General features: G+C 41.7%; 1 protein-coding gene across 3 annotated transcripts in view; it reads left to right on the top strand.

Moving 5' to 3' along the window:
* MPPED2 (metallophosphoesterase domain containing 2) overlaps nt 1-13,927 on the top strand; it is a 109,623-nt gene that overhangs the window by 60,336 nt on the left and 35,360 nt on the right. For all 3 annotated transcript variants that reach the window (XM_063333616.1, XM_063333618.1, XM_063333617.1), the window contains exon 4: nt 479-704. In XM_063333616.1, coding sequence (XP_063189686.1) covers nt 479-704 — 226 coding nt within the window. The remainder of the gene's footprint in view (nt 1-478; nt 705-13,927) is intronic.

Below are 13,927 nucleotides of genomic sequence, written 5' to 3'. Positions count from 1 at the left end.
GGTACCCTCCCAACGCTCTTGTGAACCCTCCTGCAGTCTGTGCTCTGCCCAGCCACTCGCACACCCAGGGCGTCTCGCTGCAGTCGCTCCTGTGGATTAGGGCTCAGGACTACTGACGGCGACCCAGTCCCACGAGCTACGTGGTAGGACTCGGAGTCACCTCTAAATCAGCACGCCATCAGTTGAAAGCAAGGGAGCGGTGGTGGTTTAGGCCACCTTTGGAGCTGGTTGGGTGCCTACCAGCTTGTTTTGTTTAATGCTTTTTATTATGACATTGCTTTGTGTGACATTACTTTACGTTTTAACACAGCTTCATTCAATGGAAGAGAAGCGGTACTAATAACTTATGCTCAGCATGGAGATGCACACGGATCTTGGGTATTTCGTTCTGTCACTGCTAGCTGTCTGCTTATTGTGTCGGCAATGCTGGTGTGGGAGGAAAACGTGCTAATTAAGTCCTCTTTTTTTGTTATTTCAGGAAACCTACCATATGAATATAAAATAGTGATTGCTGGGAATCATGAACTGACATTTGATAAGGAATTCATGGCAGACCTTGTTAAACAAGATTACTACCGCTTTCCCTCTGTGTCCAAATTGAAACCAGAGGACTTTGACAATGTTCAGTCACTCCTGACAAATAGTATTTACTTACAAGATTCAGAGGTAACAGTTAAAGGATTCCGAATATACGGTGCCCCATGGTAAGTCTCAATTTAAACTTTCTTTGCTGTTTATTACTTGAACCACAGCAGGAGTCATTCCTGCTGAAAATGCATGAAGCTGCTTTGTTGCATTGCCCTGCAGAACAGTATCAAACTTCACTGTAAACCCCTCTGAAACAATTGCCGCATTTTTTTGTGGATAAATAGGCTATATTTAGCCATGCGTGTGAAATACGAGGGAAAGAATTGTAATTATTTCTGTTCAGCCTGCTGAATGCCCTTAGAAATTGTGGACTCAGTATCCACTCTGTGCTCGTGGATGAACTGCAGTGGCATCTCGGGGTGTATTAGGGCAGGAAGCCGCATTATAGCGTGTGCTGCTTAGGTATCTGTCTGCTGCGCTAATAGATTACTATGGTACCATTTAACCCCCACACAACACAAGGTTCAAGGCAGCACGTGCTTTAAGCGTTATTTGTGATCAGTTCTAGGCATTTTTTTCTTTTGCCTAAAGTTGTGATAGCAAAATTTCAAGCCAGCTGTGACCGCATTCCACCCCTGTGCCAGGCATATGCAGGAAAAATTGCTGCCCAGTTTTGTACTAAGGAGACTCTCCCTTGTTTTTGTTACGTGTTGTTTAATTGTGATGCCTGATGTCTCTGCGCGGAATCTTGGGTAGCGCTTGTTTTAAATTCTCATGCTAACAACAGCCGCAGTCCTTTGAGTCTCTACCAGAAACCTGAACTTCAGCGATGGTGATAATCGTTATGCGACTTGGCATTCTCAATTGTCAGCTGAAGTACTTACATGCTAATTTATGCACACCTATAAGAAGGGTTTATTATAAGCTTAGAACTTACATTTTTGATGGCAGGCTTGCTTTAAAGGTGAAAGTAGAAGAGGAAGGGGGAATGACAGGGATTGAACCAAGGAATGGGGCAAACCTCTACAGACATTAGACATTTTCCCGTCATCTCATCTCTATCAGCAGTTCACTTGGCCCCCGGGCCTTGGTGATTCATACAACAACACACACGTTGATGCTTCTGACGATGCCTTTTTTTGTCATATCCGTACAATTAGTGCTGGCTAGAAAACTGTGATCTAGCTTTGTATCTCACATTCTTGACTTAAGCTGGTGATTTTTTTAATTTAAGTCATAGCCTTTAGCTAGTGGTTTAAATCAGCCTGACATTGCTTAGCTTAAAAAAACCCACAACCCTAAATCCTCCAGTATCAGCTAATTGGGAAACATGATCTTACTTCAGGTAATCATCTCTTAAAGACGTTTCAAAGTAATTTTTTTAGTATAGCAGCATATAACACAGAAGAAGACGGGGCACATAAAGGCCTTGAGTGGTGTGGGGTGGATTTGAGACTCGCAAGGTGAGCAGCCGTGTGAGCTGGGAGGTGAGCTGCTAAAATTGTGTTCAGCTTCTTCATGTGTATGTCTGGGACTCAGAGGGCTTGTATTCTTCAGGCATCCAACGATTACAAAGTGTAGGCATCTTTTCAGATTTATTTGTGGCAGGTTTACTTGAACTCTCCTACTATAGACCTGCTGGAGAGATCTGGGGAATGTAGGAGCCAAGTCTGGGGAAGAGAGGGTTTGGTAGTCTGAAATGGAGAACTGTGTGGTATGCCTATTTTTCTCTCTTTTGCTTCCCGAACCCATAAGGGCCATCTGTTATCCTTTTGTCTCCAGCTGCATTTAGAAGTTCTTTCATTTTGCAGGTACACGCATGGATTTAGAATGTTTGTTCTGAAATACTAAGGGACGCCACATCAAGGAACTGAGTTGTTTTAACCGTAACAAGTGAATGGCATATGTAATCTAACCTAGTCATGGAAGACAAATCTTAATTAGTCCTCCCTATAATCCATTGATAACTGGATTTTTCCAATTAGTGATCAATGGGAAATAAAGCTAGACTGCTAGAAAGGCACACTGAGCTTCAACCAAGTACAAACTTCTCCTCTTTCTTCAAGGATGTTTCATTTGTGTTCAGCTGTGAAAAACTGCTGTCAGTGCATGTTTTGAGCAACTGTTGATGTGGAGTTGAGGCTATCATTTTGAAAACACCTTTTTAGATCAGCTAGTCTGTGTTTGGAGCATTGAGATGTGGTGGTGCCTTCCTCTTTCTCTCTTTCTCTTTTTTTACACTGACAGTTCCTGGAGAACGTAAAAATTCAGCTAGTTTCCTGCATTTTACTTGATCTTTGAGAGGAAGAAAAAGTCACATCAGATACTAGAAAAATATGTTCCAAATCTGTTCTGTGCCTGGAAACTGAGACAGAATGATCAGACAAGCCTGTTAGCACTTCTTAATTTTTTCCTCCTTCCCCTCCAATCACATTGCACTCCACTACTATAAATCTTCAGATTACCCCAAAGGAAGAGAATTTGTGGGGGTTTTGTATGTATTTATGGCCTCCTTACCCCAATTAGTTCTGTCACAGAAGTGGAACACTAGTCATTAACCCAGAAGATGCTCCAACCCTAAAATGAGATAAGTTGGCACGTTCAATTTATGTGCATTTTTCTAAGTATTTCCAGAGGGAAAAAAATTCTCATTTGCTGATAAAGCTACTGGTTTTAATTTAAAAAGAGGGATCAAACCAAGAATAACAGCTGTGATTCTGGAGGTTTCAGCCTGTCAGGGGTTTCTAAGAAGTAATTGCCAGAATACTGGGAAAACTGGCTATAAGTTATCTATTTAGAAAATGTAAATTGCCAACTCAGTGTAACTACAGAAAAGAAATATCAGTCCATATTCATTACATGTTATTACTCATGGTACATCTGAAAGCTTTCTAAAGACCTGAGAGAATTCAAGTAGTGCCTCCTAACTTACAATTTAGTAGAATTTGTATGTAGAAAATAACTTACAATACACGGGAGCATTCACGTGTATTTGCAATTGGAATGTGCGGTGGTGCATATCAACAGCCTCTAAGGAGCAGAAAATTTGAATTTAGCCTGATGGTTCTGAGAGTATTAAATGGCATTAGCTGGAGGGGAGTTGAAAACAAAAGTATCAGCCCCTAAAAGAGAAAAGGGCAAGGGTGGGACATGAGTCATGCAGAGCTCTGCTCGTTTTCAGAGGTGGAGAATGTAAAGGACATTTTCGCACCTTAAATAGGAGATTCTTTGATGTGCCTTAAAGGAGCAAAATGGCTGAAGATTTTCCGTTTGGTCTACAGAGAACGATCCAGAAAGACATTTCCCTCCTTTCTCTTCCTTCTGACTTTGCCCTGTGAACTGGCTTGTTTGGTGGGGAAATTATTGATAGTTTATGGAGTCAAAACTCTTAAAGATTCCAATGGAAACATTTTCTCCTTTGAAAATTTGAGATTGAGGCTACTTAGTGAACAGGACAAAAAACCCCAAGGAGTAAGGGATCTATGAATTTTTAAGCCTTCAAACTCCCTTTGTGAAGTACACATAAGCATAACTCGTACTGATGTATCTGTAAGAGGATAAGGAGAGACAGTCTGTTTTTACGGCAGCTTTGGGCGCTGAACGTGTATAAGTGAATATAAGTTTTAATTTAAATTCCAATGTTGTTATTTTTAAATACGTGTGTTTTTTTAAATTATATTTGAAATTGTTCCCCCACAATAAGGACTGAATTTACTGTAGTGTAGACGTTTGAATACAAATATTCTAGCAACGTCTGTTTTCTAATGAAGCTTTAAAAGCATTCAAACCACCAGAGAACTGCAGTTAACTGGAGCCAGAATTTGTTTAAACCATGTTTTGACAGAAACAATTGTGCAGGGAGAATATTTTTCTCTGTTTTATTTTGTTCCGCTCTTCAGCTCCACAGGTAGCTTTTTTGGTTTGCTTGAAAGACAAAAAGAGTTGAAATGAAAAAGTATTCTGATAAACTTTATTTTGCGTGCGTAGAAATTCATGGTAGTTAATTTCACGAATAACGAGGCAATAAACTTATTTATGGATTTTGAATTCTGTTCTGCATAAAAATTCCACAAAAAAGTTATAAGCCATAAGTATAAAATAATCTAATAAAGCAGTCATTTACATTATTTTTAGCTATTAAAATATACGGGCAAATTCCACCCATATTTAGCAGAGTGAAAAGTAAAACTGAAGACCCAAGACTTTCTGCATATATATTTGTTTAGATAACCATGGCTAGATGAATCTTTTTGAGAGGAGAAAATGTTTCATGTAAAAGCTAATTTGATATAAATCAATGCATTTTAATGGTTAACGGAATCAACTTTATGGAAATAACTGAAAAGCACAAATGTAAAAGATTAAAAATTGATTATTTAAATAATGACTGAAACCTGCGATTTGCATCATTGTGATGAAAATCAATTCATCCTGAATGAAGCTGGGAATAAAGCTCTTCCCTCCTGACAGGAACAGCAGCATTGTTCAGCAATATCCTGCGCATTTGTCAGGTTGTAGCTCGTTCAGGTCTCGAGAGCAGAAGCACAAAGCTGGCCTCCCAGTTGCTTTTAATGAATACTAGTGGGTTTTTCCTATGTCCAAGAATTTGATCTGTAGGGTGATCCAGAGGTCAAGAACAAACGGCTCACTATCGCTCACCTCTGCGAAGCCAAGGCTTTCATTTGCTTTTTTTAGTAACTCTAGAGGAAGTGCCTTAACTCTTTTGCAGAAGCAAAATTTTAATTGGCATAGATAATGCAGCCGTAAGAAAGTATAGACGGCTTCAGTCCTCTCCTTTAAAAATGATGGGTTGTGCAATTTTTTTTCTTTCCTTTTTAGCCCAGTGTAGATTCGGGGGGTTTCGTCGAATGGTTTTGCATCGGTTTGAAATTATTTCTATAACTCTGTTTCTTTCCCGGCTTCATTTGCAATCATATTTTAATACGAGTAGCTGTAAGTTAGTACCTCTCCCTTGTTTTCAGACTTTGTGTTTATCCTGTCAGAAAAGCATCAGATGTTGGGTTTTTTTTCTTTTTAATTATAAGTTTTGTAATGCATCACGGATTTTGCTGACAGTCTTCAAGTTCTTGAAATAGCAAGCAAATTAACAGCAGATATTGAGCGTGAGGACTGGAAAACCAATTGGCAACTCACATGATAGGATTCAGATACACTGATGGCCTGGAATGGGTCTCATTTCTTTTATTTTCATACCCTTAGTTGGCAATTAGCTTGCGCCTAAAAAAAGGGAGGGATCGAAATCGGACTACTCAGCAATAAAGTTCTTCATTGCTGTTTAGCAGTGAGGAAAGCAGGGGCAGACTGGACGAGACTGCTGGTGGTGTACCAGTTTTTCGGGAATTCCGGCGTTTATGCAGTAGAAGTCAGCAACCGAGAGAAGTATTGGCAAAGACTGAAGTCCTCTGTCTGTGTGTTAAACAAACACACCACCGCTGTAGCGTGGCTGCGTGTAAAGGTGCAGGCTTCTGTTTCGTTTTTCTTGGCACTTATCCTTCGAGTCTCTCATTTTAGGATTGAAGAATGTATTCCCCCCGCTCTAGAACTGCAGCGGTTTGTTTACGTTTTTTGCCTTGTTGGGAATGGTGCTGATTTTTCTTCACTCTCTTTGATATCAGATTCACTTCTAAGTAAAAAATTTGCCCTGTTTACTTTTAAAAACTTTCTTTCTTTTTTAAAATAAATATTGGAATGTTTGTGGTTTTCAATACATTGTCTCATAAGTCATTTTTAATACTATGGTGCAAACCTGTCCTGGCTAATTCTTTGGTAAGCTCTGCATCTCGGCACTGGGGCACATCGTGAAGTCTTAACCTTTCCTTCAGGCTTGATTTCAGCAGGAATAAGAACTTCAGAGTACTCATCACTATTGTAACACACAAACAGCATCTTATTTGTGGGTGGAAGTCTAGCCAGTTAAAGCAGATGTAAAATGATGGCTCTCCTAACTCTTTTGGTTCTCTCCTTGGGGTGGAAACAGGGATTTGAGCTCCTTCAGATCAGAACCACGCAGATGATTGTGGGGCATCTGTGTCTCCAATTCCTGCTCTGTTTTCCTGGAGTTCAGTGGGTGCTCTGCAAAAAAGCAAAGAGCCCGAATGAGCATGAGCCGTGCTGTTGAGGGGCTCATTATTTGTGGTGGTCTCCTGTCCACAGCTGGAAGTGTCGCTTGCTCAACAAGGATATACAAGTTGGGCAAACATCAACCCACAAGTTGTGCTGGTCTTTGTAGTTTTGTGTTGGTTTGTTCTGGATTTTGTTTTTGCTTTTCACTTGCCAGCTCTCGGGAACAAGAAGTTTGCTTTCCTTTTGCTGAGCGCTGGAGTTACACAGTGCTCAATGCGGCATTCGTGTGGACTGAGCAGGCTGGAAGCATTTGCACCCGGTGAGGAGTTGGGAAGAGTAGGGATTAATGAGAATACTACAAAACTCCTGAAATTTTCAACTCAGCCACTATAGACTTCATCTTGGGAAGGGGGCTGAAAACTCTCAGAGAATGAGAGCTGGGGAAAGGGGAGGGAAGGGGAGAGTTAACCCAAACGTGGAGATACTCTGTTCCTTACAGGATTGCACTCAGTGTTGTGTGTTGAAGCTTGCTTGAATAAATTCTTCTGTGTGGCTTCTGCACTTCAGGACACCTACTTTTCTGTTTGCTTCTACCCGTATGTGCGCCATACCGCTTTGTGGCGGCCTAGTGCAGGCAGACAACACTGAAAATACCATGCTGTTCAGGTTAACGGAAAAATTATTTCAATCGAGGACAGCCGCCTTCAGAGTAGGAGAGTGGAAAAGTCAGAGAGGGGCTTGAGCTTTGACGAGCTGACATGAGGACAGATTTTGCATCGGATGGTGCCCTTCAAGCCCCATTCCTTTCTTTCCTTCATTGCCCCTGTGCGGTATACCCCGAGCAGGAAGAAGTAGGGAGCAGCTGGATGCTTGGAGTGCCAGGCAAAGAGGCTGCTGGAGGACGTGTGGGCCAGTGCCAGCCAGGGCCTGGCTGCAGGAGCTCAGAGCAGGAGGAGGTTCAGGGTCCTCTGGAGGAGCTGGTGAGCCGGAGGAACCAGGACTCCAGCGAGGAACTAAGTGGGAGGCCAAGGCTTTGCTGTAGGGGTAGGAGGACTACGTGAGGGTGAGGCCCACCAGCCCAATGGGCATGAACGTGTGTGTGCTTCCAGCGGGATATTTAGATCCAAACAGAGATTTAAAATCTCTGGATGCACGAATCATTTCTAAGTCAGGAGTCGTGACCCTGAGTGAGAAGAGACTGCATGGGGTGGTACCCGCACAGTGCGAGTGCCAACCCACACTGCAAAAATGTAGCCCAAACCCCCCCCTTTCAGCAAGGTACCTAAACGTGCCAAGTCCGGGCAATGGATAGTTTCATCGACTCAGTGAAATTAGTAATAAGCTTTAATTATATATATAATTATCAGTTAAATACAGATATACATATTAAGAGCATTGATGAATTAGGTTGGAAAAATGAGGGTACTTTCAAGTGTCTTTACAAGACGTGGTGAAATGAATGAGATTGGGGGTTGACAAGGGAGAAGGTAGTTCTTGTCCTGTGTACTGTCAGGAATGTGAAACGTCCCTACAGGTGGCTCACTTTATCGATTCAGGACAAAGAGGAAAAAATTTGGAAGCATTTACATGGCTTCAGGTGGATGATAAAGCTCACATTATGTGATGGTGATAAAACGCAATAGAAATGGAAGAGAAATGATGTTTGAAAAACTGTACTTGGTTTACGAAAGTAAGTCAAGTAGCAAGTGACTCGATTTTGTTAGCTCCCAGTGAAGAATCAGATTTCTTATGACTGCCTTCAAGATGATTTGGGTCATATTTATCTAATACTTATTGATCAGAATGCTAACTTTACCCTGACATGTGTATAAAACGCTTAAAGTAATTCACAGAGGCCATGAAATGAAGCAAAAATTGCACAAGCACTTCAAATAAGAGAACACTGATCGTGAATCTGAGCATAGACATAAAGGTCAAGAGTGACAGCTACATTCGTCAGATTTTCATGAGAATCCGTTCAGTAGAATGGATCTGGCACCTTATTTCAGAACCGGTCAACGCTCATGGATTCAGTTGGAAATCAATGAGACTGCTGGGTATTTATAACCACCTCTAAAATGCTTAGGTGCTAGTCTTTATTATGGTTTGTGTGCATCTCTAAAGTATGAGAGTTGCTGACATTTCTGACTCTACTAGTTAAATATCAAAATCGTAATATGGCTGAGAGCTGTGCTCGTATACGTGCGCGCAGAGAGAAGGCTGAAGCAGTGGTTTACAAGCAGGAAGATGTCAGCAGCTCCTCGTTGTGCCATGGCTGAGTTGTGTATGCCCTGAAGTAGAGGAAATCCTCACAAGTGCTGATTCCCTGCTGCCTCCTCAGTTAGTTGATTTGGGTTATCCAAAAGTGCCGGCTCCGGCACAGCCCAGTTCATGTGACACAGACCCAACAGGTGAGCTGTACCTGCTCATTAACTGTGTGCCTGCGTGAAGACCTATAATTTGGCCAGTCTTGCTGTAACATAGCCGTCTTGTAATGTACAGTCAATGGCACTAATGTAAAAATTATATCCTCAGTTCGTTGCCTGCCTGTTCTCTGGGTAGTATGGAATGAAAATAGTCACAAGGATAAGTTACAAATAAGGACATAGTTTTATGACCTGTGTATACAGTGTGCCCGGGGAAAAAATAATGGGAGTTGCCACCTAGTAAGTAACTCCATTCTGTATTCCTCCTCTTTGGCGTTTTGTATAAAGCCTTCTCTGTAAACAACTTGGTATCCTTTTATATATGTGCTTAGCTGGGTGCCTTACATACTGATGGGCATGTCATGCTTGGAAACCCTGTGCCCTGTGGCTGCTTTGACAAAGGAAATAATTCTTCCTAGAAAATGACCAGATGATGATGTGAAATCATCTGATGTGTGTCATCGTATTTCTTTTGCGAGTAGTGTTGGTGAGTGCTTGAGTGTTGTATCTGCAGATCTGCCAATGTGTCTGTCCTCTGCTTTTCTGTTTTGGTGCTTCAGCAGCGTTTGCCGGATGGGTAGGACTGACAAGTTGTATGGTCTGGTTCCTCAGAAAATCGGTTTATTTCTGTCCACATGTGAATCAGTGTATCTTACTGGCAAAAGCTGGTGTTTGCAGCTGCTAACTGTATTGCCCTCTTGAGTAAGGTTTATGAGTTTGTACCCTGAGAATGTGCTTATGGATTGTGTATCGCCTCAAACTTTATATAAGAAAGCTTTACGTAAGGAGGAAGGCTGAATCTTTAAATCTCCTTTTCCTGGCACAGATTTTAGTGCATCTTGTTTCCGAAACTGGGAATGTAATAAAAAGAAATGGCAAGAAAGGTGTTCTCTTTAACACCTCTCTTGGTGTTCCATCTGGGCTGCTTGGGACACTTCCATGTCCCGCGTTGCAGGAAAACGGAAGAGAAAGGCAAACGGAGTGCTAATTCAAAAGCTGTACTTGCAAATTCTTCCTGTTTTTAATATGGGATGTCCCAGTACACTGTAATCCCCGGCACTGGGGGTACCCTAATTTGTTTTTTGAGTTCTTGGTAAGTTTGTCTCCCTCTTCTGTTTGTGAATATAACTCAGGTTTTATATTTGTTGAGAAACCTGGGAAATACCATCTTTCCTAAGAATGTTTTCTGTTGCTGAATGTTGAAGATTCTTTTCAATAAACTAGGTTTATAAGGTTCAAGAATAACGTAGCTTGTGTTCTTGTGTGTATAGCACCGGAAGAGGTTAAGCTTCTGCGAAAGCTTAGAAAACATGGAAATAAGTATAAATCACTCTGATAGAGTTCAGTATATCATTTAATCTTTCTGTAGGTAGGGAGGTATTCTGAAACACAAAGGATGAAATCCATCGTTCCTAGAGTAAGAAGGACTTTTACGCTTCATTCAGGATGTTGGACGGCAGATTCCACGTGTTTAATGAAGCGCTGGCTGCCAGGGCTACCTGCGCCGCTTCTGAAGCAGGCACAGACGCAGAGTTTGTATTGCCGTTCTCTTCACTACATTTCGTTATAACCAATCAAATGGAATACTTTCAAAAGCAGAGAAATAGTTTTCCTCAGAGGCACAAGAAGTTCCATCGTTTCCTGTACGGTGTACGTGTAGACACATAGTTCACGTGTAACTTCTAATTGTTGTTGAACAGTAGCAAAACTCCGGGCAACGAAAACAACGTACGTTATCCTGCGTTTCGTTTCAAAGGGATTTATTTGTAGGACTTTTCCCTGGCCAAGTGCCTTTTCCTCATGCAGTGGAATCCTGCTCAGGGCCAGCAAAATCCGCTGGCCAGGATGGCACGGCAGGAGCAGCAGACCTCCTCCCAGGGTCAGGTGGGGTATGTGGGATCTCTGCTGGGTCTCAGCATCTGCTGTCGTATCGCCGTGGCAGCAGTGTTTTGAGTAACAGCCGTTTATATGTCGATGTTGTATTTGCTGATCCATGCGTGTATAACTGAAAAGAGTAATTCCTGCAAATTGTGTAATCACCCAATCTCAACGGAAATTTAAGTGATACTTAAATGTGAGGTGAAAGCGTGCTTTATTTCAGAGAAAGATTTTGGCGTTGTTTCATGAATTTTGGAGTTAAAATACAGATAAAATATTCTGGTCCATCTGATCTCTGGTCCATCTGGAAGTGAGCTGTTTTAGCACAGAACAGCGAGACCTCGCCATAAGGATGCGCCTTTCGCTGATAATTACTAGCAGTCAAACTACCTAGAGTGTACACCTTTTCTTATTTATATTCCAGTCCTGTAACCTTCCCTATTCTCCTGTGCCTTTGTTCTATTAATCTACAAAACAGGGCTCGACTTGTGATTAGTCCTTAGAGGTTGTTTCTATTAATCAGGCTGCAAAACAGGTCTACTTGGATGTTCTGTTGCAAGTGCTTAGTGTGCTTTCCTCATCAGTCCGTGGCACAGAGCTCCTAGGGTTGTCTTAAATGGCAATGAAATCAGTGATGTGTCTGCGACACTTTCTTTGTGTTTCTGTCTTGATTGTGTTGCTGTAGGATGGGGGAAATAGAAAGAGGGAAATAATTGCAGTCCTGGAGAAAATTGCCAAAGTTAGTGACGTTTGTGGCTCCACGTTGATAGGGAGCCCGGCGGCAGCTGCAGGACGGAGCCTGGCACAGCGGAACCGCTTTGTAGGTGCGTTTTGAGTGAGGAGAACCTGCCCCATCTTTAAATGTGAGGCTTAAAATCCAAGCTTTGATTACAGGTAGGGGGCTAAGTTTTAAATTCTTTTATAGAGTTCTAAAGATAAATCTATCCCCCTAACATTCAGGGAGTCATTTGAGATGATAGTGCGTATTTTTCTGCAGTAGGTAGAAAGCCAGACAGATTTCTGCTGATATATAGAAAACAAAAAAACCCATATATCTAAGAATTACTGGAATATAAACAAAATACCCCAAACTGAACTGTTCTGTAACACTTCCACTATTAGAACTTATTGTAAAATTTGAACAATAAACAGCATATGTATTGAGAAACTAATCTAGTTTCATTATAGAAGATATTACTAACTATAAAAGCGTAATGATTTATGCTTCTAATTAAATACAGTATTTCCTCCCTCTAGGAGGAAAGTATCTATTTTTGAAAAGTATCAGAAGAAACAAACCAGACCCCCAGCTATTTTTCCAATACTGTTCCTTTGGTGGGTTTTTTTTTTTTTGGCCTTTTTTTTTTTTTTTAAAGTTTCTGTTATGTTGATTACATATTGCTTTGCCAGCTCAATAAAGTCCGTCACTGAACTATAAAGAACTTAGGCTGCTGTCTGGAAAAAGCCCTGGCCCTGAGGCAGCAGGGTTTGTCTCGGCTGCTGTGCTTGCCTCTCACTCTGTTCGTGCCCATTTTTTCTGTATTCCCACGGCACATGCCTCGATTTCTCTAGCGCACAAGCTTAAATTACCAGCCTTAGCAAAACTGGTCCAGTCTTGGCTTCCAGTGAAGTCCACACCTGAGTTCTTGTTGGCTACGCTGAGAGCTGGTCCCTCGCCGCTTCGTGCCATCATTTAACCGCTAATTTGAAAGGCTTGGTGCTGCCTCACCCCCAGCTACAAACCCCTTCATCAGGCTGTGGTTTGTCCGGTTTGACCTTTCATGGCCTAAAGAGCGGAGGTAAAGGCCAGCGTGACACCTCCCTCCCTCCCTCCCTCCCTCCCTCCCTCGGCTGACGCAGTGCAGATGGAATGCCTTCGCTTGTGCCTTATCGCTGACGTGATCCTGACACCAATAGCCGAGCGAGCAGCTTACGCGCAGCCAGGTAACCTATTTCACAGCAATTAAGGAGTTCCCAAAGGTATCGTGCTTTGCAAGTTCCTCGCGCCCGCTCTCGGTTGTGGCGGTTGAGGAGGAGCTGGGGTTGTGGGTTACCACCTTCTCCCAGCGGCAAACCTTGAGGTGTTACAGAGGGCTAACCATTTGGAAGTGCCGTAGAGTAAAGATGTTTTTCAGAGGTTTACAGACTAGGAACAACAGTTTCTTAAACAAATTAGTAATAGTTTGTACTGTCCAAGGGGATTTTCTTTCCAATTCTAGCCATCTTTGTATAATGCTGCTTCAGAGCCACCACTGTGAAATTTTACATATATTGTTTTTACTAGGAATTCAGAAGAAATAGGCTCCCCAACGTGGTTCTCTCTAGTCCCCTTTTGGTAATTTCATTTTCACCCAGCTATTTCTACTAGTTGGATTTTTTTCTTCTTTCTTCTTTTTTCCTCCCTGCTTATCACTTCCCCAATTATCAGAGAAATCACTCTTCCTGCATTGATTCATTTCGACCAGAGTCTGGAAGGCACAGAGAATCAAATTAACTAATATTTTACTTTTGCATGTGATTAATGCTAATGCTCAGAAAGAAGAAAATACTTTGCTGTGATTTAATTTTCATTCTCCGGTTGATTCCCAGTGATTTAATTTTGCAGAGGTTTGTCTCTCTGCTTATTGTCTTTCGTGGAATCATTGAAGTTAGAGATGGAAAAGACTTAGTAAGTCATTCTGCCATCACGGGATTGTCTCCTACGTTGTATTTTTGAATATTTTGCCTGGTTTTAATGAACGAAAAAAAGGAGGTTTGGTTAATTCCTTTTGAGATTGTTCTTTAGTGTAGTAGGTGTTATTAATGGGAACTACTGTTCCGCGTATATTCTTTCTCTGTTCATTTCATTTTTAAAAAAATCCAAATTGTACCATATTTGAAGAGATGTGCCTAAAGGTTTCTTGTACCTTGGGCGGTGTTTATATTCTTGTACCTTTCAGGCCCTGTGTCAA

Source organism: Chroicocephalus ridibundus, chromosome 4, assembly GCF_963924245.1.
Source record: "Chroicocephalus ridibundus chromosome 4, bChrRid1.1, whole genome shotgun sequence".
NCBI lineage: Eukaryota > Metazoa > Chordata > Aves > Charadriiformes > Laridae > Chroicocephalus > Chroicocephalus ridibundus.
This window is presented reverse-complemented; position numbering and strand designations above follow the sequence as displayed.